Source organism: Centrocercus urophasianus, unplaced genomic scaffold, assembly GCF_019232065.1.
Source record: "Centrocercus urophasianus isolate 14NV4802_14NV808 unplaced genomic scaffold, USGS_Curo_1.0 seq_10, whole genome shotgun sequence".
Classification (NCBI taxonomy): Eukaryota; Metazoa; Chordata; class Aves; order Galliformes; family Phasianidae; genus Centrocercus; species Centrocercus urophasianus.
In genome coordinates, this window is record NW_024884142.1 from 38175182 (window position 1) to 38203062 (window position 27881).

At 37.5% G+C, this 27881-nt stretch overlaps 1 protein-coding gene across 2 annotated transcripts in view; it reads right to left on the reverse strand.

Moving 5' to 3' along the window:
* The window catches only part of CDK19 (cyclin dependent kinase 19), a 112656-nt gene that overhangs the window by 14334 nt on the left and 70441 nt on the right, over positions 1 to 27881 (reverse strand). For both annotated transcript variants that reach the window (XM_042814240.1, XM_042814235.1), the window contains 3 exons: positions 18073 to 18130; positions 16352 to 16483; positions 51 to 194 (listed from right to left, as the gene is read on the reverse strand). In XM_042814240.1, coding sequence (XP_042670174.1) covers positions 51 to 194; positions 16352 to 16483; positions 18073 to 18130 — 334 coding nt within the window. The remainder of the gene's footprint in view (positions 1 to 50; positions 195 to 16351; positions 16484 to 18072; positions 18131 to 27881) is intronic.

Here is a 27881-nt window from a genome sequence, read left to right on the forward strand (position 1 = left end):
ATTCCTCGCATCCGTGCAAACAACTCCAACCTTTAATGAAAATCAGTTACCTGCAGGGAATCCCATTACACTGAAAATGCGATCCAGCTGATCGTGATGGAAAGGATTACTTGTTTTGATGTCCTCCTGACGACAGTGAAATATAGGCTCTGAAGTCAATAGCTCAGCAAATATGCAGCCAATTGCCCAAATATCTAAGAAAGAACATTCATGTAAACTTACTGTACTTCATTGCTCTGATTTTCATTTCAGTACAATTTCTCAATAATCTGTGTGATAGCAGTAAGGTAAAATGTCTCACTGTATAATACATACAATATTTTTTAAAATAATGCATTGATGTAATCATAAAAAAGAATAAAACCTGGGGAAACGTTTTTAGTGTTTTATTTCCTCCACACAGCAAGCTTTCAAACTCTCTTTCAAGCTGTACAGCAGCAGTCCAGCACTTAATGCATTCACAGCTATGGATGAAACCTACACGATATTTGGTGAGAACATAGCTTAAAAGGGCATGAAACTGATCATCAAAACCACAATGCTAACACCTCACTGAGATATATATTGACCTAACAGTTGTATCACCTTTCAGAATAATTCCAACTAGGCAATGGATATACAAATATATAGTAATAAGGGTAATGATTCAGATGCTTAGAAAAAAAGAGTGCAGGCTAGTTTAAACAGAGAAAAAAGCCTAATTTTAACTTAGTAGAAGAATCACCATAGTTCTAACGATCACCACCAACATATTAAGTGTTTTGCACAAAATGAATGCTTTATTATGCATCTTAAAATGAATGTGTGAATTTGTCAGTGAGAAAAAAGTTATTAGCAGGGGAAAAAAAAAGGATTTTTTGCATTGACAAATACAATGTAACTGGGGTATAACAGCAAAAAAATATGTTGAGATTGCTGGAATAATGAATGCAGATTGCCAATTACAAGAGTTTTACCTGATAACTGAGGTTAAACTAGATGGTCCTGGGAAAACTTTTGGATTTTATTAAATTAAAGAGCATAAATATAGAAAAGTTTATGCTTAGTTCAAAAACCTAGCAGGTAGCTTAAGCGAAGACTGATTTAGTAGATTCAAAATGAAAAGAACACCAAAGCCTCTTGGCTTTGTTACCTGCATGCAACTATTATGAGACCCAAAAATCCCACCTCCTGTTAGTGGTGTTTGAACTTTGTCACCTAAGAGACATACAGTTTCCTTACAGAAGAAAAAAGCACTGATCTCTTAATAGAATCATAAGGGATGAATAAAAGAGCTGTTACACTCTCTGTGCCAAAGCATGTCTGTTCCACTTCCATAATGTTACAAGCACCGAGACTGGGCTTTTAGAGGTGTCCCAGTTTATAAGCTTCTCCACTTTCTTTACTGTAAAGTCTGATAACATCTCATTATTGGGCTTTACAATTTCAGCAGGATATAACTCATTCTGTGTTACATCAATTTCTTGGGCTCTTATCTTTCTTTGATTTGTTTAAAGCCTTGCTTGCATGAAAACAAGATCTATAGCTCTTGAGTTTTCATCTGTTCAAGCAGGTAATGCAGCAAATTAATCATGGAATCCACTTAGTTGGAAGAGACCCTTATAGACCATTTAGTCCAACTCCCCTGCGACAAACTGGGATGCCTACAGCTACATCAGAGTGCTCAGAGCCCCATTCAGTCTGACCTTGAGTGTGCCCAAGAATGGGGCTTCCACCACATCTCTGGGCAGCCTGTTCCAGCGCCTCAGTACCCTAATTGTAAAAGCTTCTTCCTTACATCCAGTCTAGATCTCCCCTCTTTTAGTTTGAAACCATTTCCCCTTGTTCTATCACAATATACTGCACTAAAGAGTCTGTTCCCTCTTTACAGTCCCACTTTGGTTAATGAAAGGCTGCTATCAGGCCTCCCCAGAGCCTTCTCTTCTCCAGGCTGAACAGCCCCAGTTCTCTCAGCCTGTCCTCATACAGGGTGGTATTCCACCCCCTGGATCATTCTTGTAGCTCTCTTCTGGATGCACTCCAACAGGTTCATGGGTACAATTCTACAAACAATTCTTCTTCCAGCAAACGTTCCACCCATCAAATCCATGTCTTTCCAATTTAGAGAGAAGGATATTAATGGAGGTTGTCAAAGACTTAAATAATAATTCTTACTTGGATAGTAGGCATAAGTTATATACTCCAGTATGTAAATTAACTACTATTTGAAAAGTTGCACGTAGTATCTCCTCACTCATTTTCATACTAGAGAGTAAGCCCTTTTGGAGATGGTTCATTTGGAGGCCAAAGGGGTTGTAACCCCCTTAGGTACCCTGGCTTTCTGTAGGACTCTCTGTTCATCACATACTGAGAGAGAGGCTGTGCCACCACTCATTATTCTACTCATCACTGCTATGTCCAGATTGATCTTTTCCATTTGAAGAAAAAAAAAAAAAAAATCACTAGTGTTCTTGATGAAAGTAAGTTAACCAGGAAATCTCCCTAATGCTCCTAACTTGGCAAAGGTCAGAACTTTGTCCCTTCCCACATAGGATGAACTGTGTGAAAGAAGAATCCCTGTGACAATGAATTCTCACTCCCAATTCTGTGATTAACATACAGAGCACATCTTAATCAAAAATTCAAAGAATTCCAACAACCAAGCCATTATAACAATTGAAAGTTACATTAGAATAAACCCTGATAGCTCCCAAGTTGTGATTTTACTTAGTATCGAACAAGAGTTACTAGACCAGCCAAGCAGGAGAATATTTTAACTCTGACAAGTCATCTAGTAAGTTACAGTGCTGGAATTCAACTTCCATGTTTCTTGCTATGTACCCTGCAGCTTCAAAGAATTAACATAAAGAATTTAGTATAGAAAACTTGAAGGTTTAATTTCCGTAAGTGAAGATTAAACAGCTGGAAAAGGCCTTACAGCCTTGAAGCTCCAGTGGGTCAGGGTCTTCCCTTTGTGAATCCAGCTCCTTTGTAACCTGATCTTGAACACATCCTTGGCACATATTGAAATCGTTTTCAGAGTTAATGATCTTCTGCCAAATTTGTCTAGTTTCAACCCCCTCTATTTTTTTTTTTTCTTTTTTTTAAGTAGCTTTTGTAATCTACAGTAATTATTTCCAATATATGGATTTTTTTTTTTCCTATCAGGAATATCTTGTTAAATTTCACCAAGTTTAAGAACATCAATATGAACATCTCTTACTAGGTATTAACCTACCACATTGTTCATCTTAGTCAACCAAACAAGAACTTCAGATCTGACTACAGAAAAATGTGTCAACAATTAGAAATCTTCCCATCTGGTGCCATTTCAAATGTTTTCAGTCTGTGCTCCTTAATAAGACTAACGATTATAGCATCCTAATAGAATCAAATAATCTAATCCAAATAAGAAGTACTCCCCCCTTCAGAAATTGGCCTTTTCTGGGACAAAGCTTAAAACACATAAGCATTTTCAGCCACAATGTATTCTCAGTCTAGAGCAAATAAATCTTTAGCACAAGAACTTCTTACACTGCTTTACTTACAATGAAATTGTATATACAATTTTTAGTATTCAAAAAGCAAAACTTTCTTCTCTCATTCCAACTTCATTCAAGAGGTAAGTTGTTTCATTGCACCTGAACCAAAGCTGCACTACGCACTATATTCATTTTAACTTTATTTTTTTCCCCAGAACCACTGAAAACACAGGTCACAGAGGTCTTACAAAGTTGTGTTGGATATGACATATTTTCCAATCTGATGTCTCAAAAGGATCTTAATCAATTTACCAAAGTGATACAATCAGAGGGTTTTGTTTTCTACAGTTCTCTCTATTACCATTAGGATTCAGAAACGATCTGTGGTGGAAGGCTTCTTCCTCAGTGAAAGAGCCCAGCAGGAAAGGCATTATGAGGTGGGCTGCACTGAAAATACACACAGGAAATGTTCTTGAAGGAATTAAAGTTCTGAAGGTCCACAGACTGGACTGGTTAGTTTTCATTAATTCAAACGTTAACTTGATCCCCTCATCTTTTTATTTGCTTGCCTAGGGTACCAGACTCCTCACTTTCCCCAGCTTTACATCAAGCTCAACTGCAAGCCAGTTTTGCTCACCGGTTCTGGAAGTTAAGGCCTTCATATCATACTCCCTAAATTCCTCACTGAACAGCTTCCTTACGTCCTGTTCAGGACTTTTCACCAGTGAAGAATTCTTCCATTATAAAAGTGTATCTCACAGAATCACAGAATCACCCGGGTTGGAAGGGACCTCAAGGATCATGTAGTTCCAACCCCCCTGCCTAGCAGGGCCACCAAACACACACATTCAGATCAGGTTGCCCAGGACCCCGTCCAACCTGGCCTTAAACACATCCAAGGACGGGGCATCCACAACCTCCCTGGGCAGCCCGTTCCAGGGCCTACAGAGTGATTTTATAAAAGGAAAAAATATTCAAAAAAGATGGTCTGCTGTGGCTGGTATGCAGACCTGCCATACATACACACAGATTATGAGAATATTTTTATGCCTGTCTACATCCCAGTTTTAACACCTTTAACACTATTAGCTTTATAGGTCAGCCAGTAAATCTGAGAAAATCCTGCATGACCCATTCTACTTGAGTGCAGTGACCAAGGAGCAAGTACAAAAGGATGCCAATACAGGGCTGATTAAGGACAAGTACTCACATATTCCTTCCTTTCTATGGCAGAATTATCTAATTTCTGTATTTACTTTGGTATTTTGGAAACATTCTTTAAGAAAATTAAGACAATAAGACAGTATATTGAGCAATAGTCCTGATACTCATAATGAAATATCTTTTTCCATGCATGTTAACTAAAATGTTTCATTTGAAGACAGGACAAAGACCAAGACAAAACAAAGACTTTATATTTATTAACTGTATCCATGAAAAGAAATGCATAAATAACTTAGCCATTCTTTAATAAAACTCCATTGAAGAAAATAAAGAATTAGAAAAACATTTGTTCAGCTGTAACCAGTTGCTGCAATTCATTATCAGTGCAGTTTCATTAAATAGCAACGCTACCTCAATCAGCTTGGACTTTTTATTTGAACACAAAGTCTAGACCATAGAACATGCCTGAGTGCTGGTAAGGGAAGGGAGTACCACATAGATGCCAGAATAGAGCTTCTCATCAAGGGCTAATGCAACAAGCAGACTAATCCTTATCTAGTTTATCACATTATCACAGCCCAAATAAAGCAACCCAGGTCACATGTAAGAGCTACCATGCAAAGATTCATCAAATTTCAAAGCAAGACAAGGAAAACAAATATCCCAAGAGATCAGAAACCTCAGAGAAGGCTGTGCTGGCCAACATATCTATTCTTTTCTCAAGTAAATACTGATTTGTCTAGTCATAGAATCATCTAGGTTGGAAAAGACCTTCAATAGCATGAAAAATGGATTTCAACCCAGCCTACTAAGTCACATCACTAAACCATGTCCCTTATTGACACATCCACATGTCTCCTAGGTACCTCCAGGAATGGGGACTCCACTGCTTCTGTGGGCAGCCCATTCCAATGCCTAACCAATCTTCTATAGAGAAATTCTTCCTGATACCCAATTTAAACTTCCTTTGATACAACTTAAGATGTACCAGGGGAAGCTGCCTCTTGTCACTTGAGAAAAGATAACAACGCTTCCCTTGCTGCAACTTCCTTTCAGTTAGCTGTAGAGAATGATGAGATTTCCCCTCAGCCTCCCTTCCCCAGATTATATAATCTTAATTCCATCAATTACCCATCATCTGTCTTGTTTTCTAGACCCTTCATCAGATTCACTGCTTTTCTTTGAATGTATTCCAGCAACTCAACATTCTTGTAGTGAGGGATCCCAAACTAAACACAGTATTTGAGATTGTAGCCTCAACAGTGTTGTGCATAACATGGGCAACTAAAAAGACAACAGCATAAAGTTTTATGTGCAACGTGCTTTTTCAAAGGGAAGCAAAAATGGTGTCAATGTAGTGGGCCAGAAATTGATGATAAATTCAGCAATGTTTACTAGCCTTTAACAATCAGCATCACAACAGAACTTGCCTGAAGAACAAAGTTTATGCTGTAAAATCACTGAGATGAATGCTCTGCAGACAGAAAGGGTACCTCACTGATGTCTGAAGGATGCCCTTTTCTCACATCTGTCCTAAGAATTTAATGAATTTCAGTGACAACACATCACAAATTTTAAAGCAACTTGAATGAAATTCTGAGTTCAGTGAAATTGACCGCAATTTTCTGCAGGACTTTGGTGGGCCATGATTTCTTCGGTCTCTCTACAAAGACTTGTTTTAAGTTGACGAAATATTTATTCTCCCATTTAAATTTCTATTCTCCAGTGTATCTGCACGAAACAAAGATCCTGGAATCATATCTCAGGCTTCTGCTGTGCATTAGACACATTAATTTGTGCATTTAGACATTAACATGCAACACCACACTTAAATTACTGTGGTGCATTTGACAACATAGGTACAATAGACTTAATATGGGGAGTGGCAGTATCTAGTAAGTCCTCTCCTGCAGTGAAAATACAAATGTAAGCAAAAATTCTACCTAGAAGAATTTAAATATTTAATTTGCAGACTTTCGCATTTCAAAAATTTGTAAATTCTACATTCACAGTTCTGTATACAACTTCCTATTTTCCTTACGTAGCCCATACGCAGAATAAAAAAGGCATTCTCAACACAACCTTATCAGCAACTGTACCATAAAGCACAATAATTGAACTTTCACCAACTAGCAACTATTTTTAAGTTCCTAATACTTGCCTTTAGAAGAAAAAAAAAAAAAAGCAAAAAACAGGACAAAAACCAAACCTGTAAGAATTTTCAGCACTTGTCTTCCCAGATCCCATCAGTTTTTACCATCAAATCACACATACACACACACGCCTCTTCAGTTGGGATTCCAAGCCTGCTACTGTACAAACTACAGATTAACTACATCAGCCAGCAGTAGAGTAGGCTAGCATTCTTGAAAGAAAGAACAGAACAACAGCTGCAGGGAAGCTGGCCCATCTTCTATCTCCTCCTCTTCCAGAAAACATGGTGAGTTCCAGCCATAGGTAATGTCACTTCAAGACAGAGAATTAGGTCACTGGGACTAGTGCTGAGTTCTGGTGAGGAAGTGTGATACTTACAGAAGAGCTTTTTTCCTAATGCTAAGCCTTTGGATGCATCAGAGAAGGCAGAGGGCTGTTACTGTTATGACAGCTCTGGTACCTCCAAGATGCACTAATGCATGTGCTGCTGCTTTTGTTCCAGCAACTGCAGTGCTCACACCTTGCAGGGCCCGAGCGTTACTTAGGCAGGATGCCAAAGCTTTTCAGGGAAACAAAAGCAGAAGAAAAATGTTCTTTTAGTGACAACTCATCAAAAGCACACAAGGCTCTGTAGCTCAAGGGCTACGTCCCCTTCCAAATATCAAACAAATACAGCAAGTAATGGAAGCATGAAAGCTTCCATCACAGAGATCACAAGAGCCTTTTAAGCTGCCAAGTGCTAGGCATAACTAATACAGAAATTGTTACCGTTTCTTCCTACAGTGAGGAAGGAATTGAGAACTGGCAAATTTCACAGCTGTTTGGTAAAACAGTACTTACAAAGTTTTCCAGGGAACATCCACACCTTTGAGTATTCACTTTATCACATGCAAGTAATGATCAACAGTATCACCTAACTGTAGGACTGGGCGGGCAGAAACTCCTGATTCCTTATTATGATGCTTTGCCATTAATTTCCCCTCCCTCCTCCTTTTTTTTTTTTCCCATTTTAGTACTGTACAATCTATACACCACAAATAGCTCAGCACATCAGAAAATCGTTGCTATTTCCTGTGCTATTCTGAACTGTAATAAATGAGAAGGCATCAATATGCATTCATTGCAAAAGAAATACACTTTTTTTCTCATGCCTAACTAAATGTAGAATTCTGTAGCAGAATATCTTAAGAAGCCAGCTGTTTTGTACACACTGGAGTTCTTTGGATGTTAACTCTATGCTACAAACAGAAGGACAATGAGTCTATATTCTGCTGTGTACTCTCACTTGGCTTGTGTCAGTAACCATTACAACTATTTTTACTAGGTTTGGCAGGTCAACTCCTAGAACTAACATAAGATGAACAGAAGGCCTGCCTGTCTAGGAGTCTGAGTTAGTACAAAGGATGTGCATGAAGGGTACCTGCATGGCCTCTTCCAATTCACAAGTCAATCTTTTCTGGGAGTTATTTAAGTTTTTAATGCCTACACCTTACTTCAGTAAACAGAGAATATGCACAAAGAAATCTTGCCTCTTAGATGTGCAGAGAGACTTTTTTTTCCTACTCAACAGATCACTTCACAGTATCTGAACACTTCTGTTACTAAGGAGTCCAAGCTCAAAGCTATTTCTAATCAGGCAGTGAGAATAACTCCTACATAATTTTATGCAACTATATTGGATAAGCAACAAAATAAATGGCTGTGAAATGTAATTCTGCTGTCAGTCATAGCCATTGCCAAGAAGTCTACTTGTGAAGCAATCCCAACTGTCCCAATAATAAGTCATTCTACTGAATCAGTACTGCAGTGTTGAAAGTTTCAGTTGATATCACGGAAATAATTGTGCCTCAAGATCAAACTGATGAATTAGCTGAAATATTCAACTGCACCTTGTTGTGATGGCAGATACTTGGGTTTCAAACAAGTACTACACCCAACTTACGTGAGGTTTTTAGATCCTGTAGTAAACACAGCATTTTAAAAGCCTTCATTACTACACTTTTTGGCTAGCATGAAGTATTTACAGAAGCAGGTTTTGTAACAGACAGTCTTTTGGATTTTTAAAGGGTAACCTCATGTTTCATTTAAGAAAATAAAATCAGTCTAGCAAAAGAAGAAAAATTGAAGTACCAAGTATCCTTATGATGCTTATGCATCAAACCAATCACTTGTTAATATACAAAAGGAACAATGTATCTGCAGTATGTCTCAAAGAATCAGAGTTTACCCTGATGCGTATGGAATGAGCAAAAAGTATCTCCCAGACTTCTTCAAATGCTGACTCTTGCTTTCTCACATCATCATTTATTTTCCACTTCCACATCAGCATCCATTATTCGCTCTGGACTACGGAAGACACTGCAAGGAATACTCCTGTCTTACCACTCAAAATCATATTTTGAACTGAGCTCCCAGAGTAGGTGCTTGGGGAGGCTGGAGAATCAGTCCAAAGCTCACCTGCCCAGTAAATGACAAAGTCAGTGAGATACAAGGGAAGAACGTGCTTGTTGTTACAAAGACCAGTGAGTATCAGCAGCTGGGCAGAACATAAAATTGATACTCTTAGGAAAAAAGAAATTAGAAGGAAAAAAACAGGACTAACACTACTGTAGGCAGGAGGGTTTTTTTGTTTGGTTCTTTATGTACATGGGGCTAAGTACAGATGGATTTTTGTAGGGACCTCTTGCTCAAAGTGGTTTATCAACAGAGTTATTGCTATAGAAGATATTCTGCATTCTAGGTGTTCTTTAGGTTATTTGATTTCTCCTTCTTTAAAATAATCCCTGTTAAGTAATAATAATTACTATGTAATACAAAATCTGCCAAAGTACTGATAAAAAAGCAAAAGTATCTGGTGTGTCCCCTCAAACACTTTGCAAGAGAAGAAAATATTGAACACATGAAAAAGTATGGGGTGACCACAAGTGATCACAACAATTGGCAGATTCAAGGTGTGAGGTCCATAATGTGTATTCTTAATAACAGATGCTAAATTACATCCTAGGTTCTCAGGCAAGTGAATCTAGTCACCGACTTTAAAAATATATATATAAATCCATAACACTTACTGGAGCTCCCTATTAACTGATTTTATCTTCAGGATAGCAGTATTAAGTAATATTCTCATTTTATAGATAATGAAGCAACACATGGGATGGGTTAAATGACGCGCTGTAAGCTATATTCAACATGTAGGACTGAATTCGCATTTAAATCTAAGTCTTCTGAGACCCAGCTTATTGTACTGCAAGATAACATTTCACTGCCCCACATTAGAGTATTTCCCCTGGATTTACATTGGAGACAGGTCTGACCCACTACATTGTGAGTCACAGTTCTTATTCTCCTAACTCTTAAGCTAGTATACATCTGAACACATATACCAGACTCTCCAGAACTGAAAACAGCTACAGGCTTTACCAGCTTACTTTCAGACATCAATATGTCTGAGAAGAGAGGGCAATAGAGCAATTAGAAAAATGGAATGCTGAATCTTGAAACAGTTCAAATGTGTCAAACAGTCCAACAATCCTGTGGATTATATCCTGTGAGTTGCTGTCAACATCCCAAGTTTCATAAAATACTAATTAATGCTACAATAAAATGTTCTATTTAAAAGATCTAATCATAAATAATTTACACTTTCTGATGACTGCTACAATAAGATTGTGGAGTATAGCAAGTTATTACTCTAAAAGAATAAACATTTATAGTATTTTAGAGAGCAAAATAAAAAAGCAGCAGTAGGTCATCTAGCACCTGCAATAACTAGATAAAAGAGCAACAATTAATCTTCAGTATTTAAAGGTTTTGCTCCTCAGAAAAAGAACTGCTCTGACAATCAAAATAAGATCAGTTTACCATATGCCAAAACAAGTTCACGATAAAATACTACTTGAATCCAATTACTTCCCATGTCATATAACATAGTCCAGGGCAGGAACAAGGCTCCCTTCCTGGTGTATCCTGAGTTTCCTTTTTCAGAGTGCATAAATCAGTATTTACTCAACTTCTTTAGTATTTCTTTTGTTGCTTTCCAACAACCCCTTAGCCTCCTGAAATAAAAAAGGTAATGCAGATCACTATGCAGCAATGAGAAGCTACCGCCATTCTGGCTACAGATTTACTCTTAATCATCTCAGGTACATACGAAGCACTCCCCTCGCTCCCATGGGTCCACAGACCACAGGTGTGAAACCTCCAGTGCATTTCCCCCCCCCCCCCCCCCCCCCCCCGAAGCCTTCTGGTTGGCTTCATTTGCAACTTCAGCTTTATCAGATTCTTCAGATAGGTCGTAACTCTCCCCACCAGCCCTCTCTCAGATCCAGAAGAAGCTGAGGCACTGGTCCAAGATTTCCAGAGGCATCACAGCACAGCTAGCGTGCCAACAATCTGTGCACACACAGTGAGTACAGCTGAAGCATTCAGAATGTGAGGGACTTGATGTACAGGCAATATGGAGCACATATGTACATATTTCCATCCTAAATCCTACATAATACACCCCAGATATTTCTCCCTTTTTTCTTTCCTGCATAAAGTTGAACTAAGTTGCTATACATCAAATGGACCTCAGCAATTATTATAAACTAATTCCCCTTGACACACTTAACATTTTCCTCGGACATTTACTTTCAAAGGCACTGGATAACAGGTTATACCTTTTATACATTTCCAGCTTTCATATCCATATCTTTGTCTGGAAACAGAATGAGGTGACCAGTGCACTGCCCAAGTTTTAAACTACAAGTTTTCCACATGTAAATCTTGTTCAAGCACAAAAATGCAGTTCTCACATGGCCATTGCTAACATTCCTACTGACTTGCAAGCTAGGCAAGTGAATTAAGCTAATTAACCAAATCGGGCTAACTAACTCACAGAGACACTTTTGGTTCTCAGATTTATTTTTTCTAAATAAGCAACCCCTTCCTTTTCTGGTGCAGAACAGATTTTTTTCTCATACTAAATGGATTGTTGAAGGATCACTCTGAAAAACTCTTCTGCCAACAAAATCCAAACAAGATAAAATTTTAGAAGCCATGTGATAACGTTTATCACATACACTGTTTCTTCAGCTAAGGCAAGTGGAAAGGAGAAGTAAGATAACGTTATTTGATAGCACTCCTGGCTACACAAGCTATAACTTGATAGAAAAGAAGCTTTAATTGTGTGATTTCCTTGATACACTGTTCTAAGATATCCAACAATGAAGCAGAGTAGAGAACGTTACATGCATTCCTAAAAGCCTATAATTAGAAGTTCTTACTACTTCTACTGAAAACTGTAGTACAGGAGTCTTTGCCACTTCAACCTTGTTTCTTTAGTGTTTTGAGTAGAAGAGCACTTTCCTATTGTGCTGGAAACTTTCTGAAAGTTCAGTAATTTTATTCATGTCAGCATAATCACAAAAATTTTATATTTTCCCAGTTACACGGTTTCACATGAAGTTTGTTCAAAGTGACTTTCTTTGCATGTTTTATTTCTGTGTTAGAATATTAAGATCAGATGAACACATGGAAACAGATTCTGGTTTTGAATTATGGTGCTGGAAATGCAGACCAAGGCCTCCGCAGGCTACAATAAATTTAGCATAGATTTACATTGTGGTAACAGAACAGAAAGTAACCTTTGGCTTCCTCAACACCATTTTTCCCAATCTGTACTCATCTTGTAAGTCAGTTGCTTGTAACTGTGATAGCAGATTATATAGGAAACTTTATTAACAACTAGGGCTTAGATTACAAGTGTTCACAGTTCAGGAAACTAAACATTATTCCACATGAATGACTCTAACATGGGCTTTTTACTACCCTTTCAACATGCAGAAAGCAAAAGCTATTTCCATGTTTCCAGCAACAGTATTTTCCTGACACCTGCGTCCCCTCAAAATATGATATTTGCAATGAACCACTCCTTGTTCAGCCAGCAAATAAATGAGAAGTACAATCTTTCATAAGGATGAAGGGACACGTTAAATATAGGGAAAAAGTGATAGTAAGAAACTACCTCTAAAAAATGAAATGTGCTTCTGAGTTGTTTTATGTAATACCTAATTCTTTCTCAACAGACCACGCTGAGCCCAATTCTTCCCCAAAGTTAAATCTACAAAATGTAACTAATACCAGGTTCAGAAAACAAGACACACACACACACACACAAAAAAAAAAAATCACATCTGAGACAAAAATCAAATTCCATTTTCATTCTTTGGTCATGCACAAGGGTTATTTATGTGCAAGAAAGCATATCCCAAGAACAGAAAGAAATAAGACTATAGTAGACAGTGTCCAGGGTGTTATGAATATACTGCTAATAATTTCAGAAGCACACTCTCTGGTATGCGTATTATATATGAAGCTACGATAAGGAAAAAAAGTATGAGATACAGAATACAGAAAGTAAACAAAAAACATTAAGACAAATCAGTAGAAACTTAAGCATACATCTGAATTACACCCAGCACAGTTGCTACAATGTTCAACATGCTGCAGTAGAGTAGAATGCATTGCTAACAAATTCAAAAAAAAGCATTTCTCAAGGACAAAACTTGAAGAGAACAGACCAAAGCTGATATGATGGTGCTTTTAGACTGATTTTATTAATATTTATGAAATACACAAAATTATATCATACAGAATGCATATGAAAATAGCTCTGTAAAATTAGAAGCTACACCAAAATTTACTTCTTCATAAGTTGGTGTATCAAATTGATCTTATTCTAAATTAATATATTCAAGCGATTAGCAGTTAAACGAGGATCTTACATAATTTATGAGTGATTACTAAAAGTGATGCATTAGGGCTCCTGAGGATTATGTAATTTTAAAAATAATTGTATTTATTGCACAGAGATTTAATAGAGCTTTAAAAGTTGTACCTCTGCCAAAAACATTCACATATTAACCTGCAACTCTCAGTAGCATGATGAGCTCATTAAGGCAGCCTTGTTATAGTTGCACGCAAGGCTAGAAGCAAAACACAAGTCTGGACTCATGAAATGCACAAACATCACTGCTGTCATTTTGATACCAACTTTTTCCCTTTACCTCAAAGGGAAGATCACATCCATACACCTTTCTTTCCTCTGAAGTTACACGCTCCTCTAATCTTTCATTCAACCTGCAAACCTCACCTTACATCTCTCATTTCCATTTCCACGTTTTTTATTTTGTTAGCCAAACCATTTGGAATGTCCTCAGTACTCACACTGCGTGCCATGTACACTACCCATTCATATCCCTGTTGGAGATTCATGGGTGTGGGTCTAATACAAGAAATAAAATTCTTAGAAATAGGCCAAAGTAGATCTCTCTGAAGTACCATCACCCTCTACAACTTCACAGGGACTCCTCTGCCCTAGTATAGGATGCAGAACCCTCAGGGCAAGAACTAAATAACTTAAGACCTCAGCAAAAGGAGTTGTGGGAAGAGCTAAACAGACTATAGCATCAGGAAGAATAACTAGGATGCGAACACACTCATCTCAAGGACCTTGCAAAGGTTTTCTGGAAGATGTTGAGGTAAATTTCTTCACCCAGATGCTACATGTCATCTCCTGAATCTTCTAATAAAAAAAAAGAAGGAAGGACTGGTTGAGGATGTGATAATCAATGGCAGCCATAGCTGTGATAACCATGAAACAACAGAGTAACGAAGCATCGATAAGATCTTCGGCTGTATCAACAGGAACACAGCCAGTACATTCACCACAGATACCACCATTATTTAATGCTCGTAGATCACACTTGAGCCACTTTGGTGGTTTGAATATGAGACAGAACTGCACATAAGTCAGCAAACAGCCTTTAGGATGTTCAGGATCTGAAGCAGCTGACATGGGAGGAGAAGCTGAGGGACAGGAACTTTTTCAGACAGAAGAAAGACCACTAAGTAGCCACTCAGTACCTATGGAGAGGTGACTGAGACTATATAGTAGGCTTGCTACTGTGGTACATGACAGGACAATGAGAAATTTAGGGCATAAATTGAAACAAAACAGGTTCTGACTAAACCTAAGGAAAACATTCCTTATCCCCCAAACATCTCTCAGAGTATACAAACTTCACTCTTTTGAGATTAAATTAAAACCAAAAGATGTGTCACTAATGAGCAGCAGTTCTCTGCTGCTCATTAGTGACACACCAGGGAAAGTTCAAAGTACTCCTCTTTCCCCAAAATGAATTTAAAGCGGGTCCCAGGTAACTAGTATGGACATACTTGTATTGTCCCACACTACTTGCTAATGCAGACATTGCTATCTTAAGAGTTAAGATTTTTCATTTCAGAAGAGGAAAAGGAACTCTAGCATTTTTTTTTTACTCACTTTTTCAGGCTGACAAATTTGGTCCAAGAATAGAAATGCAGGTTAGCTGCTTGCAAGACTGAATCTACACATTGCCAAAAAGTGCAACATACAGCTTTGATGATGAAAGCCCTTCTGAACTGTGCTCCTTGACCATAGTTACGAAGAAACCCTCATGACCTTTTTTATGGTTCCTGCACATTTTGGAAGGCAAGATGAACAAACAAGCATTTTGTTCAGCTCTGATCATCTTGCATTGGATTCTAAATGGCAGACAAGAGCAGTAAAGAAATCTGAAAGTCCACATCAAAGAAGTCAGATGACAGTTCATTCAATTTTTAAACTTTTTCAGTACTCTTGGTGCATAAGGATACAGTTTGATAAGGAGGAGTTGTTTGAGACTGTGAGACCTTACTTAAAAATGCAGATTTACACAAGTGAACATTCCACCAAGATGCTAGTTGATCATGGCAAACATTGTCTTTTTCTGATCAGAAGCCCACATAGTATTTCCAAAAATTTCTATGACAGGAAGATGCCTGCAACTGCAAAAAAAGCCACCTCCACATACATTTGGAAATTAAATCCCTTTTAACAGAAAAAGAACTGCAGAGGAAGCAATATCTCCCATACATTAACCTAGCCACACAGACAAGATACCTCTTGTGCACTTTAGTGTTTTTATTCTCTAAATAGTTGGGCACTGAGGCTGATTGTGCTTATGGAACCTACTAAGTGGCAAGGAAGACAAAGGCCTGGCTACCAGCATTTCTTGAACGTGGAATACCAGAAGATCTCAGGAGTGAATCTGCAGAGTGTATACAGTGTATGAGGCTCTCCTTATCAAACCATACACTTCACAGCAGCAACTGGACATCGAGTACCCCAGATGAAAGCCACTTAAACTGTCGTAGCTCTTTCCTTTTTAAAGATCCTAGAAGACTAAGCCTGCATCAGAAAACTATGTAGAACAATGTAAACAGTATTTTTATTAGAAAAAAGTAACAACAAAGAACTAGCACATTTTATATGTGTAACATTAAGTCGTACTGAAAAAAAAAAAATATATATATATATATATATATATACAAGTGCCAAGTCTTCAAAGACTTTCAGCCTGGGTACCGGATTGGATCATTCTCCACCTACTGCTAGCTCAGGAAGGAAAAAAAAAAAAAAAAAGAAAAGAAAGAACTAGCTAGTCAGCTGACTGTCACATCTACTCTAAGGCTATCCTCCTTTAGAAAATTTAAACAGAAGAACTTACCAATAGCCTTTGTGTAATGTCTGGCTCCAAGTAGCAGCTCTGGAGCTCTGTACCAGAATGTCACCACAACTGGATCCAAGTCTGCCAATGGCTTCAAAGGTGAATTGAACAATCTAGCAAAGCCCATATCAGCTAGAAAAGACAAAACAAAAGATCTTACTCTTGCTGGAGCAAGCCAGAATTAAACATTGCAAAAAAACTATTAGGACTAAAATTCAAAATTGTTAGAATTCACAAATCCAAGTTTCTAAGTAATCAAATCACTCATAACAATACTGGGCCAAATTCATCTTAGGCTACATTTCATTTACTTCCTTTGTAAGACTAGGAAGGATAACATGCAAGTGTTTCCATCGTAATACTGATAAACTATAAATAATACAGATACTCTCTTATTTAAATAAATCCGTGACAGAAGCATAAGATAAGAAACTGGTAATGCTTACAGAATCAGATAACATCCCAAGTTGGAAAAGACCTATGAGGATCACTGATTCTAACTCTGGGCTCCACACAGGACCAATATTCAAATCCTGTGTCTAAGTGTTGCCCCAGCACTCCTTGAACTCCGTCAGTTTGGAGCTGTGCCCACTGCCCTAGGCAGCCTGTTCCATTTCACCACCTTTCCCTAACCCCCAAGATCCTTTCCCCTAACCCCCCCCCCCCGAGCTGACCCTCCCCTGACACAGCCCCATGCCATCCCCTCAGGCCTTGTTGCTGTCACCACAGAGGTGACAGAGCTCAGTCCCTCCACTCCCCTCCGTCTGCTCTTTCAGCTAACTAGTGGAGTTGAAGATAAAGCCAGATAATCACATCCAAAGTGGGCAATGTAGATGAAATAACAACTACTGTAAAAAATAGGGTCAGAAAGGAGTTTTGAGATGAAAGAGTAGGCCTCTAAGTCTAGTGTGCCCTTTCTCTTCAATTTTTACATACAAAATTGAGCAAAGTACTGAAATGACAGCTCACGTGACTGCTATACGTTTATCTAAAGTGCAACAACAAAATGATTGTAGTATAGATTGTTTTGCATTCTTCTCCTTCAGAAAACGAGAGTAAATAGTAATTTGTGAAATTTGTTAGTGTGCACTGTTACAGAGGTGGATTTTAAATGTATGCATTGATTTCATATACATCAAAAATTATCTCTAAAAACAAGTTTGTAAGCAACATTAAGAAATGCCAGAAAGAAAAGCACAAAATCTGGATGTATATTAAAAAAAAAAAAAAAAAAAAAAAAAAAAAAAAAAAAATCACATCTTGTCCAAATCTGTGATTTATCTTCCACCCAAGCTTTGTCTGAATCTTTCTGCTTTCAAAATTACAAAATGTCATATTCTTCTTGCAGTCACCCATATTAGTAGAAGCATATTAATAGAAACTGGTTAATTGATCATTTTCAAATGCAACAACAGTAAACAAACAGAAATGAGGCTCCTCCTTTGTGTTTACCACATGCTTTACTGAAAAAAGAAAACTGTAGAACCATATGACTATGGCTTAAGAGCTGCAAAGGTAACGAAATTTGGGATAAAAACCATCACTGTTGTTTCCTACTTTGATAGCCAAAAAGCTTTTGCGTAGCAAAGCTGCAGACCTCTGCAAACATGTGCTGATGATAACAACATAAAAAATACTTAACGTACTGTATTTGTTTTTAAGTAACAATGCTGTACTAACTAATCTTAGCTGAGTAATGACATTTTTTTCAAAACGTTTACCTATTTTGACTCTTCCTCTTTCAGGACCTTCACCCATTACCAGGATGTTTGCTGGTTTCTGGAAAACCAAAAGCAGAACATTTAATTGACTTTACTTCTGATTATTACTTTTAGGAACAATAAAAATATCTACATTTATTTTGTTAAAACAGTTGTTCTTTAAAATAAAGTATCCTTACACAGCTACAATTACCAGACGTTTGTTTTGCCAACATTTGGTTTTAATGCCTAGTTGCCAATTTCACAATTCAAAAAAAAAATCATGAAATACTTTGACGTTTCACAATAAGAATTGTAATCTTTTATTGTGCTTGCATTCCCTTTTTTTTTTTCTTTTTTACCAGAACGTTCATATTCATTAGTGAGATTTTCTTCCACAGGAAAACATTATACTAGGTGATGTTTACAATATACATAAAAAATCTGGCAAGATCTACTTTTGCCAGTAGAGCTTATAAAAAACTAAGTCAAATATTAGTATGCAAATGTAGAGCCAAGAGTTGCTTTTGTAACATATAGTGAGACTTTCAGAACTATGATTGGTTTTTGTGTATAAATGCTAAAAACTAAGTCTGCAAAAACATTTTTCTTTCCACAAAGTAAGTTGATTTTATGGTATAGCAATTTACATAAAACAGGAATATACACAGAGAGTTACATCACAAGCTTTTTTGCAATATAGATGGAATCTCTACAAGAAGGAAAAATCCTTATAGGCATTTTATGAGTCTACAGTTGTTCCCAACAAGCTGTTTGTGAGCATCATATAAAATCTGCACATGACATCACAGCAATTGTTTGGCAATTAGGATCTAGATTTCCTCACACATCAATAGGCATTCCTTGGAAACTTTTGCCCCATTGTTTTAACAGCTGCAAAATAAAACTGAACAAGATTGAAAACATTAAGTGATTTGTATGAGAAGATACATAAACTTTTGAAACAGAACTTCTGGAAGGCTTTCATCCAAACATTAATTATATTTTAATACACTATTCATAACCCCCAATGCCTGAAAAGGTCTGCCTAAACAGGATTTGTTGAGAATCAGACATCAGAATCTCACTTCTTGATTTCTAACACTTGCTATTATCTAACTGAAAAAATACATTCAAACTACAGTTACAAGTTTGGCTCAAAGTTGCAGTTAATTATTGCATTTATCAAGACTTTGTTTCTTTACATTTTTCCTTTCTTTCCCCTTTCCCAGTCCTCCCCCCCGGCAGATAAAATAAAAACCACACCAAACACCACTACTTCATCTATTCATTCTTCTTACTATCTGACCCAATTAAGTCACTTCCCCCCTTCCTACCCCTGCTGAGTGCTAGATATTGCTTCTTTCCTGACCGCAGCGACAACTTCTCTTTCCCATCTCTAACTGTCCCAAGTGCCACAGCCTCTTTCAGTCCTCTGCACTTCAGAAATGAGCACTACCTCCTGCATTACTTTCCTTTTTTCTTTTTTTCTTTTTAAATCTCAGAACACTTCCCTTTTTCTTCATTCCTTACTATACCTTCAGAAACCACTGGGGAGAAGGGAAAATATGCTCCCTTCTTAGGAAAGGCCATAGGTAGTTTAATTAATTGTAAGTTAAAACTCTTCAAATCTACCACTAAAAAGACCTATTCATTAGGCACTTCATCCCTTAAGTTGATTACTACTAATAGATCACCAATTGCTCAACGTTGGTAAACTAATAATGATGCCAATTTTAAAATGCAAGAAAGGGCTTCTGCCAACTGATCTTAGTCAACTGTCATCTGCAATCCAGGACAAAGATTATACTTGCTCTAAAGGAATATTTAAAGATAATGAAATCTGCACTTCAAAGCAAAGGTACTACACTAAGCTGAGTATCCTGGAGGGCAGAACAATCACCTTCTACTTATTCAGAAACTAGGCAGCAAGGAAAGTGCATAAGGTAGTATGTCATTTTATCTTCATCATAAATCATATAGATAAATCGTCCCAATCAGAACAGCAACAGCTCAGTTTCCTCATCAGAATTCTTCCCTCTGCTCAGCAACCTTGATTGAGACTTGAGTACAAATTAAAATTACTTCCATAGATCTTCAGATTCAGGATTGGGTTTTATACACTGCAAAATGCATTTAGTTGTCAAGTGAACAGAACTGATAAAAAAAAGTAATTACTGCACTGATTTCTCTGTTAGTTCTTTTCTGCACAGAAGAACTATGTTGTTGGAAATAAATTGTGTAATATCAGAAGTTGTGCTAAGATAGAAGTTGAAATCTAAGCAGATAAAGCAGAATTATCAAAACAACTCACAAGACTTGTATTTTCTCTCTAATATTACAAGATTCTTCAAGCAGCATTTTCTACATATAATTTCATCTGCTGACATAGAACTCGATAATCACAGAATAGCTGAGTTTGGAAAGGACCTCAGGACACTTCCAAGTCCAATCTTCTCAGCTAAAAGCCAGGTCAGCTACAGCACGTTACTCAGGCCTGCAGCCAGCTGAGCTTCTACGAAGGAACCTCTACACTCTCCAGACAACCTGTGTGAGTCTTCAGCTACCTTTACAGTAATGTAGTTTACAATCATTGCCTCTTGTAGCGTCACCAGACAGCTTAACTTTCTTTAATTCTTCTTCCACAGTGGTAAGATCCCACCTGAGCATCCTCTTCTTGAGGCTGAACAGACTCAGCTCTTCCAGTCTGAGGAGGACATTCCAACCCTAAAACAGCTTACTGGCTCTATCCATGCAAGCGATACGCCACCTTAGAATCCATGGAAGCAAATAACTTGTCCATTTATGTATTTCAAAGTGTTTTGAAAAGATGTGATTCAGTTCCAAATTCCAAATTTAAATATGTACTCACATTTAACTCACTGCCAATCAAAGTCATATTAGGGCAGTCAACAGAGAAACATGCTCATTTATAAAGTTATCTAATTACATATTAATTATCTCTTGAAAATCATTCTTTCTCAGGGGGGAAAAAAAGGAACAGAGAAGGAATAAAGCACGCAGCAATTGGAAACTTAGCCTTATTCCCCAAGAGCAAGCATGTCTATTGAAGCACCTGAATGATAGGGTTTGAATTCTGGGTGGTCCTGTGTAGAGCCCAGAGCTGGACTCGCTGGTCTCTGTGGGTCCTTTTCAACTCAGGATATTCTAAGATGGTATGAACAGTGCTCAAAAAGAAATACCTCTTCTTATGCTGGGGGTGTGGCTTTAGAGGTTAAACCTTCCTGCAAATATCTCATTACATGTTGTTGCTGTGTGACAGATGGCAGCAGAGGCACAGCCTGACACCCTATCTGATATGGAAGCACAGATGAAGCAAAGGTGTGTCACTGAAACCCTCCATGAGAAAAAAAGGACATTCATTGACACTCGCTGAATGTTGGACCAAACATGGATGTGAGCACAGTGAGGTGGTGCATTTCAGCAATGATAAAAGTGATGGTGGGTCACCTCTACTGGTACAGATTTTGACAACAGCACCATGCAGGCTCTTGCTTATTGCCAGTGAAAATGCACACCTAATGGTGGTGACTGTGTTGAAAAATAGTGTTCTGTAGCTGAGAATTTGCTCTATCAAATGGTGTTATAGTACACTTTTGTCTCATGCTGTAGTTTCCACAGAAATAAACAGGAGGCACTGCTTTCAGGGTGACCTACATACGATTTTATGGCCAGCATTCAGATGCTCACAGAATCCCCACTGGTCTGCAGATCACCATCTCAAAAAGCAGTTTGCATTATGGCAGCTTTCCAAGAGCTGAAAAGTTCTGGTTCAAACACATTCCTTAGGTCAGGAGAACACATCCAAACCTACTTCTTATTTCCCACTCAAGCAAATTAACAGCTTGTTTATCAGCTACAAATAGATAAGAACTTCCCAGAGTTCCTTCTGCTAATCAGAGTTGTTCTCTGGTTAGAAAATAATTTTAACTGCATATACACTGAGCCACACAGAGTATCACTATTCTGACAGTAAACATACACCTTTCTGAGATGACACAAGATAGCCAGTTCCTGTGCCCATTAATTTTTATTTATTCAAAATAAACAGCTTCAAAGAGCTTAAAATGTATGTTACATGTTTGGTGGGCTTTTTATATAATACTTAAACACTGAAAATTAAACCCTCACACATCCCCACCACAAGCAAAGCAAAGGCCTCACCGCCAGCAAACCAACTGGTTCCCTGCAGTAGCAGCTCTGCTCCTTTCAGTCCCTAGATCTAAGGACAAGCACCCAAGCAGGGCAGCAACCTGCAAGCTCTCCAGGTTGAAAATGAGACTGAGTTATTCCAGAGATTTTAATTTGGCATCAGAGAACTTCAGGAAAGTAAGTGTGGAACATCACTGTCATGATGTAAGGGAGAGGACTACTAATGGGAATGCAAACAACTTTTGCTTTTTGGAGAAGGAAGAATCCATCAGTCTCATCTCTGAGACTAGGAGTATTAAACGTCAAAACATTTTACTCTGAGATACTCACTCAGAACACTACTTTAGAATTACAGCCTTCTACAACACAGTCACTGGACAATTGCAAACAGAAGTTACAAAGCTCCATACCTCAGGTATGTTCAGAGCACTTGAAGGTTATAAGCTCCGCTCAAGTTACTGAAACAAATTTTAGAGCTGCATGATGACGAAGAGCTTCATTTTAGGTGGGAAAAGGCATAAACAGTGAAGAGAAAGATCAAACACTTCGAGTAAATCATATCTCATTACTGAGAGAACAGAACTTTATTTAAAGAAGACTAGGAAGCCCTACTCAAAATCATAAACCAACTCCTCCATAACGGGTGAGGTACCTCAGCAACAGCTCTACCTCTGAATAAGTCACATCCCAGCTTATAAACCCCCTATTTTCCCAAAACTCCTCCCTTGCTGTGAGCTCAAAACACCAGCTGCAAAGCAAAGCAAAACTGCTGCCTTTCCACATAATTTGTTGCTATAGGAACAACAGAAACAGTATGAGTTCGAAGTCTCACATTTAAGACCAGCCATAAAATTGAATAGACAAATCCCTGCTGAGCAATACAGTTGAGGTTTGACTGTCTAAAGAGCATTTGCAAAACAAGCAAGGTCAACAGCAACAAGAAACTGGAGCAAAAATCTGAATTATCTGGGGAAAAAAAAAAAGTAGATGACTGTGTTAGTAGATTACTTACAAGTAAAAAGCACAGCTAATAATATTTACTTTTCTGCGTCAGTAAGACAGTGGGAATAAAGCAATTAGCAAATCTTGGTGGGAGTAAATGAAAATGTTGGACTAACAAGTATGTTTTCATAAATAATACAAACATCATAAATGGGATTCACATGGACATCTGTAGCATCTGAACCAATGGGCTCCTATTTAAATACTTAGGAGATTAGAGGAAAGGCTGAAGGAAAACAAACCATCTACAGCCTTCAAAGAGCATAACAGGGCAAAACAGGAACAAGAGCTTAACAATAGATGGCAATACTTCAGTTTTAATGCTTATTGTTATCTCTTTAAGTATAGTGGTGACACTGTTCTTAAGAGATTCGGTGTAGAATTACATTCCTATGAGAACACCTCCACAGGGACACAGCACTTTCCATACACCATTCTTTTTTGTTTATATCCAAAAAAATGTGTTTCCCTTCTGGAATGCATCACAGGACAAAGAATAATCTGAAATTAGGAGGCTTCTATTGTGAGAGATAATGCAAGTCTTATTAATAAAAGCTCTTCACAAAATTAAAGAGATTGGCTTGTGATTAGGTCTTTTCCAGTCTTAATTTAAAAAAAAAAAAAAAAAAAAAAAAAAAAAAAAAAAACAGCAAATAGCACTGTTGATACATAGACACACTTCCAATTCACAAGGAAAAAAAAAACAAAACAAAACAGGCAGTGGTGATTTTCAGCTTACTTTTTAGTACACTACTCCACAAATGAAAAGTTCCCAAACAAGATGACACTGTATGGGCACTGCTCACAAGACCAGGGAGCCAGAAATGAAGAGGGAATGATTTTTAACAGATGTGTAAATGAAACTTTTGCTCTTATCTGCAAGGAAACGTAGGTGCATTTCTGCTCTTCAGCCAATGCTATTCAAACCCAAATACTCTCTTCAGACAAATCCTGAGTACTGCTACTACTGCTTTTGACAACAAAAGATGCAATTAATGTAGGATGGGGGGGAGGGGAGAAGGGAAGGAGGGAAGGAGGGAAGGAAAAAGAGCAATTTATTTCAAGATTTCAGTACGTACTGCAAACTTCCAAATTTTTACCACTTCTAGTTCAATTGCTTCCATAAACTGAAATACATAAAACATTTTATCATCACTTCCCTTTCCTTTTTTAGGAAATGATTTGGTCAATATTTTTCTGATACTGAAGAAATAGACAAAAACATAGCATAAAGAGCAAAATAGGTCTTCACATCTGCTTCCCATTACAACCCCTACATAATGTGAACTCTTATTAGACTTACTGCTCTGATTACACAGCACCACTTCCAACTCATTTTTTTCAGCGAAGTCAATATTCTGGTGATGCTAAAGCTTGTATTATCAGTGTAGATTTGTAATCCACAGTCTTCTTTCACTATTTCTCTGTGCACTGAAGCCACTCAGCTGGCAAAGTATTATCATTAACAAATCCCAGTATGATATTTATCATCTCATTAAAATCAATAAGGATTCTATTATCAAATTGAGCGAGGCCAAATATAAAATTGATTGCCTAAAAAAGCAGTAAGATTACAAAAGTTGCAAAATGTTTTAAAATAATAATCAAATGAAACCAAAACTTATTTATGTCTGAAGAGGTAAAAAAAAAAAAAATGCAAACTGTATAAGTATTTGAAAGCACAGGAATCAGAAGAAAACCACAGAAAACTTATAAAACTAAACTAACCTAACTCCAATAGTCCAGAAGTCACTATTTATGAAAAGAGGAAATACAAATAAATGTGGACATATAAAAACTTCACAGCTAAGTGCTGTCAGATTTTATTTTTATCTTTAAAATGTTTTTAAGACATACTTGATGATCATCAGAAGAATAACAGTGAGAACAAAAGTATTTTCAAATGTACTCATGGTATGGAACAAACTTATTTAATGCAAATATATATTTACTAATATGGTAATAATAAATGTGCCAGCACAATTCTTTTTATATACAGTCTTGCTCCTTATAAAAACAATTTTAAAGTGAAATCTATACAGAAATGAAAAGTGTGGAGATGTATGTCACTATCCAACAACAATAAAATTATGTGCAAGTTTTTTGTTAAGAGATGGAAATTATATTCCATCATAAACAATAGCATCAGAGAAGAATGTTAGCGATTTATTTCATAGCTGATGAAAGGATATGACCAAAATAATCATTAATTTCAGATGCCAGAAATTCTAGTAGCAACAAGAAGCATAGAATTAATCTTGAGCTCTGGGACTTGCAGTGAAATGAGTTGCTGCTAGGAACAAACTGTGCAGAAGATATCCAAAATATTTCTTTGGAATGCCTTAGATAAAGATTTTGGTTAAACACAGTCCTTAACTGTATACATTTTGTGTTGAAGGGGGAAGTTTACCGCTTTCATATCAAAGCCAGCTATCAAAGAAGTATTTTTGTGTTTATATACTCTTACAAAAATCCTCTACGCAAAGGAAAGCAGAAACGCTAAAACCATGTCCAGATCTGCACATACGAAAAAGAATAAATAATTATCTAGCCCATAAGCAACAGCAAAGAGGGAACTACACAGGCTTAAATACCAACTGATTCAAACCATCGTAGAACTCTGGATACTTACCTGGAAAATCATTAAAAAAAAAAAATAAAAAATCACCCAATACTTTGAGCTACAGAAAACCTCTGGGGGTCATCTGGTTTCAACACTGCCCAAAGAAGGGCCAGCTTCTAAGTTAGAGCTGACTTTGAAGTTGAGTCAGAGGTTACTGAGAGTCACAGCCAAGGCAGCTGCAATTCTCCATAGATGGAGATTCTTCAGCCTTTCTGAGCAACCTGTGCCCATGTCTGACAACTGTCATGACCAAAAAAAAACCAACAACATTTCTTACCACTCAACCAAAATGTCTTATTGCAATCTGAGTCTGTCTTCTCCTCCTTCCTGTACTTACTTCTGACGGCTTCATTTTCTCTACAACCTCCCCTCCAGCAGCTAAGCCTACACCGACAGCACTGCATGCTGATAAGCCCAGTGGCCATGAAGGTGCTCACATAGAGCTTTCTGCAGAGTACTCTGGCCATGCAATTGTGCAGCTACACATATAGGGCTGGAAACATGAGCCTGAGATGACAGAGTCAGTTTGGAAGCCCTGCTTGAGGAACACGCCAGAAATGTATTTTACCATGGAAAAGAAAGAGTTCTCATTCTTTTCAACTAAATTGTAACATAAACACACACAATCCAGTCCTCTTTAAGTTGCTATATCTTCAGTTACTCTTTAAAATACCCATCCCTATAATGAAATCAGCATTAGGTAAACTAATTATTTCTCAGTTTTCCTTCATTCTTCATAGATTGGACATTCTTGGGAGAGCTGTTTTAGCATACACCTCAACTGACATTAACTTTTTAAACTCACTCCTGTCAGCACTCTCCAGGAATGGCCAAAACATTCCTGCTCCTTATATGAAATCACTGCTGGAAACAATGGTTTCTAAGGCAATGGCTAGAAAGAATATTTAGTTTATAAACTCAATGCATTTGATCACTGTTGACACAAGAAAAAATTATTCACCTAACTCTATTCTGGGGGTAGTCAGTGGGTAACGTCATTGCAGTTACATCACTGGAAAATGTATTGCAAACACTAGGGATTTACAAATTAATAGTAGTCAGAAGAGAAGAATATAATTTGGGGCTACACAGAAGCTCAGAAATGAAACTATCTTCCCTTCACACCATTTCTCTCAGGTTTCTTATGGCTAATGGTGCATGAAATTACTACAAGACAAAACTGATACTCCAGACAACTTTAGACACTGGGCATTGCTTCTATTATAATAATCTGCACAATGTACTACTAGTGGTTTCACCTCAATTCAGGACAATGTTGTTCGAGTGAAAAAGAATGAACAAAAATGATAATCAAGAGAATGATAAAACATTTGACAGAAATTAAACTTTATGTTGCTATGCAACACTATCCAAAGCATTCTTCTGCTTCTACATAGCACGCCTGAACTCAAAAACTTACTTGTCATCAGAAGGACAAAGAGGGAAGACTGATGAAAACAAAGTAAAATACCATCATAAATGACCAATGAAAAATAAAAAGTCACAGAGCAAATGTTCAAAGAATATACTGAATTCACATTGTCCCTGGGATTTTCAACACACTGCAGTACACACTACAGCAAAATTCCCCATACTCAGGAATCACTTGGGGCCTTGCCGTTAGGATCTCATCTGGGCTCTACGGGAGCAGCAAGCTCAGCACCGGACAAGACTGATTGCTCAATCTCTACTATCCCATTCCTGCAGATGTGCAGGCCCATCATGCTTATGAACAGAAGGCAGACTCGCCTCAAAAGCTGTTCAGCAAAATGTTCTGCTTCCTCTCCTGCAGAGAGGAAATGGATAGAACAAATTCCACTCTTAGAAGTACACAAGCTGCTCTTCTGTGGCTTCAGAAAATATACCAAATGCTCCCAAATTCTACAATCAAGCCAAGTTAGTGCATCTCCACCACGAAGTCCTTATTAGATATTCTTCACACAATCTTTACTAAGAATAACTACCCAAAGGCAAATAAGCTGAGAAAGCACCCCTATGTGAGAAACACTGCAAATACTAACATTTTCTTTAC